The sequence below is a fragment of the Miniopterus natalensis genome, chromosome 4, assembly GCF_054644295.1.
Source record: "Miniopterus natalensis isolate mMinNat1 chromosome 4, mMinNat1.hap1, whole genome shotgun sequence".
NCBI lineage: Eukaryota > Metazoa > Chordata > Mammalia > Chiroptera > Miniopteridae > Miniopterus > Miniopterus natalensis.
Genome location: NC_142084.1, coordinates 8320657 through 8327059, shown reverse-complemented (window position 1 = coordinate 8327059; position 6403 = coordinate 8320657). Strand labels below are relative to the sequence as shown.

The window sequence follows — 6403 nt, the reverse complement described above, 5'->3', positions numbered from 1 at the left end:
AAACCAGCCCACCTCAAGGGGCAGGGTAGGGGCCATCTGTAGAATGGCAGGGCCCACTGGTGGGGACTGGCCCTCTCACGGCACTGTAATGCCTGCTGGGGATGTGAAGGCTCCCAGGCCACCTGGTGGCAGACTGTGTGTCAGCCTTCATGGCTTGAGACACCTAATGAGAATGGGTTGTGACCACCACTGTCCTGAAGGCAGTGCCCCTGAGGCACGTGCCACCCATATGTCTGGAGGTCCTGGGCTCTGCCAGGGCTGAGGCTCCACAAAAGGAGGAGTAAAGTCTCCTGAGCCTGTGGTCACTGTGGCGGGCACCAGACCACAGGGCCACCGTGTGCAAAGCAGCGAGGCCCCCAGGCCCCTGACCGCTGGCCGGCCTAGGCGGGGCTGCAGAGGGCGTCTGCGGGCTTCCTCTCCTCCGCCGCCGCCTCTTCCTCCTCCGGCTCCCCGGTCCTCACGTCTTCCCCAAAATAGAAGACCTGTAGATTTAAACACGCCCGGCCCTTGGTTATATTTCCCTTCAGTGTGTTACCTACTCAACGGGTGGCCTCCCACTGCGAAGGGCATCGCGCAGTGTCCTTGGTCAGGCCCCCGCTGGGTGGCCTCCGTCCTGCGGGGCTGTGCTAACGGGCTGAACAAGCAGGAGGCGGTGCGTGTCTCGCTCCTGCATGAGAATGTGGACCGGGGCTTCCAAGGCTGGGGACATGCATCTTCATTGCCCACAGGGGCAGCCACCAGCGTGGGGGGTTGTGGTCCCAGCCTCTGCTTCTATCCAGCCTTTGAGTTCTACCCCCACCCCAAGATTCTGGCCTGCCCTGCCCTCTCTTCATGGGCTGGGGGGCTCCCAGGAGGCTAATGAGCTGGGTACTGATGAAGCCCCTCAGCCTTGTCCTGGCCCCACCCCCTCCCTCTCCTCACCTGCACCCTGTGTTGGCATAGACTCGCCTTAGAGACTTCCAGCCCTCCGCACCCCATCCTACCTCATCTTGGCACACAGACTCACCTCAGAGATTTCCATCTCTCTTTTTCTGTGTGGTTCTCTGGGCTCTCACTTTCATAAGAAGCCAAATAAAGACCTAGTCAGAAAATGAAGTGAAATTACGCAGTTATGGTTGATGATAATAACCTGTTCTATGCCAAGAGCCTGACCTACTTTTCTAAAATTAAACTTGCGGTTGGGAGATCATTGTAGATTCACATGCAGTTGTAAGATATAATACAGAGAGACCTGTGTAGCCTTTACCAAGTTTCTCCAAATGGCAATCACTTGCAAAACTACAGGACAGGACAGGACAGTCAAGATGCTGAACATGCACCACCACAAGGACCCCTCAGGCTCCTTCTATAGCTGCACCCACTTTCCTCCCATTTCCATCTCTTCCTGAACCACAGGCAACCATTAATCTGTTCTCCGTGTCTAAGTTTTGTCATTTCAAGGATGTGATATAAACGGAGTCAGCATGTAACCTTTGGGACTGGCTCTCTTTCACTCAGCAGGAGTCTCGGGGTTTGTCATGATGTAGTGTATCGATGCTTTCCTCCTTGCTGCCGAGTAGTACCCGGTGTGGATGTCCTAACCCCTGTTTACCATTCACCCGCCGAAGGGCATCTGGGTTGTTTCCGGGGTTGGGCTGTAACGAAACTTGTGAGCACTGGTGTGTGGGTTTTGTGTGAACGTGAGAATTCATTTCTCCGGAATAAATGCCCGAGAGTGAACTTCTGAGTCATATTTAGTTGTGTATTTAGTTTTACAAGAAACTCTTTGTTTAGTTCTACATTTGAAAGATTTCCTCTGCTTTGTTCATGGTTTTACATTCGAGTCTGTGATTCTTTTGAGTTAATTTTTTTTTTTTTAAATATCTTTTATTGATTTCAGAGAGAGGAAAGGAGAGGGAGAGAGATAGAAACATCAATGATGAGAGAGACACTGATCGGCTGCCTCCTGCACACCCCCGACTGGGGATCAAGCCCACAACCCGGGCATGTGCCCTGACCGGGAATCGAACCCCGATCGCCTGGATCCTAGGTGGACGCTCAACTGCTGAGCCACGCCCGGCCGGGCTTGAGTTAATTTTTGTATAAAGCGTGAGACTTAGGTCAAGGTTCATTTTTGGGCCTATGGATGTCCAAATGCCCCAGCACCATTTGTCGAAAAGGCTGTCTTTCCTGCGCTGAATCATGTTTGCACCTCTGTAAAAATCATGACACATTTGTGTGGGTCTATTTCTGGGTTCCCTTTTCTGTCCCATTGACCTATGTGTCTACCACACTGTCTCTGTTACTGAGCCATATAATATTGGCCTTAATGTTGGGTAGAGTGATTCCTTCCATTTTATTGCCCCCCCCATTATTTCACCTATTCTAGTTCCTTTGTTAGTCCATATAAATTTTAGAATAAATTTGTCTATAACTAGAAAACGTCTTGCAGGGATTTTGGTAGGAATGCATTAAACCTGTACTTAAATTTGAGGAGGAGAATTAGTATCTTTGCTATGATGAGTCTTTCAGTTCATGAACCCCATGTTTCTCCATTTTTAGATCACCTCTGATTTCTCTCATCAGCACTGTGTAGTTTGTAGAATACAAATCTTGTACATGTTTGGTAGATTTACACCTATTTCAGTTTTTGGAGCAGTTATACATGGTATTGTATTTTTAACGTTGGTGTCTTCATACTCATTGTCAGCACATAGGAAAGAGTAGATTTTTGCAGTTTTATCTTGTATTCTGCAACTTTTGCTGAACTCACTTAATTCTAGGAGTTTTTGTATATGCCTTGGAATTCTTTATATCTGCAAATAGGGACAGTGTTAGTTCTTCCTTTCTGAGCTGTATTTCTTTCTAAAATTATTTTTTATTGAATTTATTGAGGGTGACATTGGTTAATAAAATTATATGTTTCACGTGTAAAATTCTATAATATGTCGCCTGTATATCGTATTGTGTGCTCACCACGCCAAGTCAAGTCTCCTTCCGTCACCATTTATCCCCCCATACCCTCTTCTACCTCCCCCTCCCCCTTCCCTTTGCTAATCACCATACTGTTGTCTGTATTTCCATTTCTTGCCTTATCGCACAGACTAGGTTTTCCATTACTATGCTGAATAATAGTGGTGAGGATAGATATCCTTGCCTGTTACAGATCTTAGTGAAAAGCATTCAGTCCTTCACAATTATATATAATGTTAGCCGAAGGGGTTTTGTAGATGCAATTTATCAAGTTGATCAATTCCCTTCTACTCTTATTTTTCTGAGAGTTTTACCCAGGCATGGATATTAAAATTTGTGAAATGCTTTTTCTGCATTGATTGATTGATATAATAAAGTGATTTTCTCTTTTAGCTTGTTAATATAGTAGATTGCATTGATTGATTTTCTTTTTTCTTTTCAAATACTAAACAGCCTTTCATCTCTGGAATAAACCTACTTGGTCATGATTATAATTATTTTTATATATTGCCAAATTCTATTTGTGAATATTTTGCTAAGAAACTTTTTCATTTGTATTCATGAGGGATATTGGTTTTTATTATTATTTTTTATACTGTCTTTATCTTGTTTTGGTATCAGGGCAATACTGGCTTCATAAAATGAACTGGGAAGTTCCCTCTTCTACTGTTTTAAAGAGATTGTGCAGAATTGGTATTCATTCTTCTTTAAATGTTTAATAGAATTCTCTAGTGTAACCATGTGGGCTTAGTGTTTTCATTTTTGGGTGTTTTGAAATTACAAATTTGATTTCCTCAGTTATTTTTTATTTCCCTAGAAACCTCTTATTTAATGCATGGATTATTTAGCAGTGTGTTGTTTAGATTCTAAGTATTTGGAAATTTTCCTGTTATCTTACATTATTGATTTCTAGTTTGATTCCATCGTGATCAGAGAACAAACTCTGTATGATTTCAATTATTTTAATTTCTTGCAGTTTGTTTTATGTACACAGGATATGGTCTATTTTGGTATATATTGTGTGGGCAATTGAAAAAAAGTGTGTACTCTGTAAATGTGTAGTTGTATGGAGTATTCTATAAATGTTGATTATGTTACTTGATGGCATTGGTGAGTTCTCCTCTCTTTGCTGATTTTCTGTCTAGTTGTTCTATCAGTTGTTGAGAGAGGGGCATTGAAGTCTCCAACTATAATTGTGGATCTGTTTATATATTCTTCAGTTCTATCAGTTTTTGCTTCATAAATTTTGCAGCTCTGTTGGATACACATTTAGGATTGCTATCTTATTCGAAGATTGACCCTCTTATTATTATATAAAGTTCCTCTCTGTCTCTGGAAATCTTCTTTCCTCTGAAGTGTACTTTATTTGATATTAATATTGTTATTCCTGCTTTCATTTGATTAATGTTTCCCCATTTTAACTTTTCTTTTTTCTTGATCTTCACTCGAAGATATACTTTTTAATTGATTTTTACAGAGAGAGAGAGAAAAACATCAATGTGAGAGCAAAACATCAATTGATTACCCTCTATACACACCTTGATGGGGATTGAACCTGCAACCTAGGTATTTGCCCTGACCAGGAATCAAACTTGCAACATTTTGGTACAGGATGATGCTACAACCAACTGAGCCACCTGGCCAGGGCCCCATTTTTAACTTAATTTTTTAAAAATATGTTTTTATTGATTTCAGAGAGAAGGGAGAGGGAGAGAGAGATAGAAACATTAATGATGAAAGAGAGTCATTGATCAGCTGCCTCCTGCATGCCCCCTACTGGGGATCCAGCCCGAAACCTGGGCATGTGTCCTGACTGGAAATTGAACTGTGACCTCTTGATTTATAGGTCGATGCTCAACCACTGAGCCACACTGGCTGGGCCCAATTTTAAGTTTTTAACCTGTCTGTATTATTATATTTGAACTGAGCTGCTTGTAGGCGGCATATAGTTGGATTATGCTTTAAAATTGTTTATTTTAGTTTTTATTTTAGAGAAGGAAGAAGGGGGGGAGAGAGAGAGAGAGAGAGGGAGATATATCAATGTGAAAGAGAAACACTGATTGGTTGCCTCCCGTATGTGCCCTCACCTGGATCAGACCTGCAGTCTAGGTATGTTCCCTGATTGGGAATCCAACCCACAGCCTTCTGGTGCATGGGATGACACTCCAACCAACTTATTTACACCAGTCAGGGTGGGTCATGCTTTTTAATTTACTCTGCCAATTTCTGTCTTTTACTTGTTATATTTAGACAATTTACATTTAGTATAATTATTGATGTATTATAGCTTGAGTCTGCTATTTTATTTATTTTGTTCGTTCTCTCTCTGTTTTGTTTCTGTTTTATTTTTTGTCTTCCTGTGGGTTATGGGTTATCTGAACAGTTTTTAAAGATTCCATTTTGATTTATCTATAGTAAATTCCTGAAGGATATTTTCACTGGATATAGAATTCTGGGTTGACAGTTATTTTCTTTCAGCACTTGAAAAACGTGCCATTGCCTCTGACCACCATGGTTTCTGATGAGGAATCTGATGTGATTTGGATTGTTTTCCCCTTATAGGTAAAGTTCCATGTGTCTCTCAGTGCTTTTAAGATTTCTTTCTTTTTCTTAAGCTTCCAGAAGTTTGGGTTTACCCTCTTTGGTATTTACTCAGCTTCTTGAATTTGTAGGTTTATGTCTTTTCCAAATCTGGGATGTTTCTAGCCATTACTTCTTCAAGTACTTTTCCACTGTGCCCTCTTGTCCCCTCATTCCCAGACTTTGATAATTTGTGTTAGATCTTTTGTTATAGTACCATAGGTCCCTGAGGCTCTGTGGTTCAGAGTGTATAATTTCTATTGTTTTATCTTCTAGCTCACTGATTCTTTCCTCTGTACTCTCCATTCTGCTGTTGAGCCCATCCACTCAGGTTTTTATTTCAGTTATTGTATTTTTCAGTTCTAAAATTTTCATTTGGCTCTTCCTTATATCTTCTGTTTCTTTGCTGAGACTTTCTATATTTTCAGTTTTTTAGGGAGCCTCAAGGCAGACTGGATTACTAGGCAGGCCCTGCCAGGGAGGCCTGGAGCTGAAGGCAGGGCAGGACTTTTCTCAGAGGCTTTGACTGACCTAGTTGGAGCTCAATACACCTTACGTCCCTTTGTTTGCTCTTCTCCACTTTTTGGTTTAGGGGAGGGACAGAATAAAGAGAGGGTCAAGTGGAAAGTGCTCCTCTCTAAGGGTGCTTTAGAAGGGCCAGGGTTTTATCTGTATGTTCATGGCTAAATCACTACCTGGCACATAGCAGGCTCTCTAAAAATACTGTTGACTGAAGGGGTGAATGAAATGCCCCTCCCTCACTCTCCTCCCTGACCCTAGACTCCCTCTGTCCCTCTCCTAATGTGCCTTTGGCACATTTTATTGCCTAATTTCTATTGGCCAATGACAACAATCACCATAATAACCAGTG

The 6403-nt window shown here is 42.2% G+C and overlaps 1 protein-coding gene across 1 annotated transcript in view; it reads right to left on the bottom strand.

The window, feature by feature from the left end:
- Nucleotides 1–457: 457 nt before the first annotated feature.
- The window catches only part of RASGEF1C (RasGEF domain family member 1C), a 28260-nt gene continuing 22314 nt past the window's right edge, over nt 458–6403 (bottom strand). Inside the window, exons 12-13 of the mRNA XM_016201492.2 lie at nt 1007–1079; nt 458–482 (exon numbers count right to left, since the gene is read on the bottom strand). Coding sequence (XP_016056978.1) covers nt 458–482; nt 1007–1079 — 98 coding nt within the window. The remainder of the gene's footprint in view (nt 483–1006; nt 1080–6403) is intronic.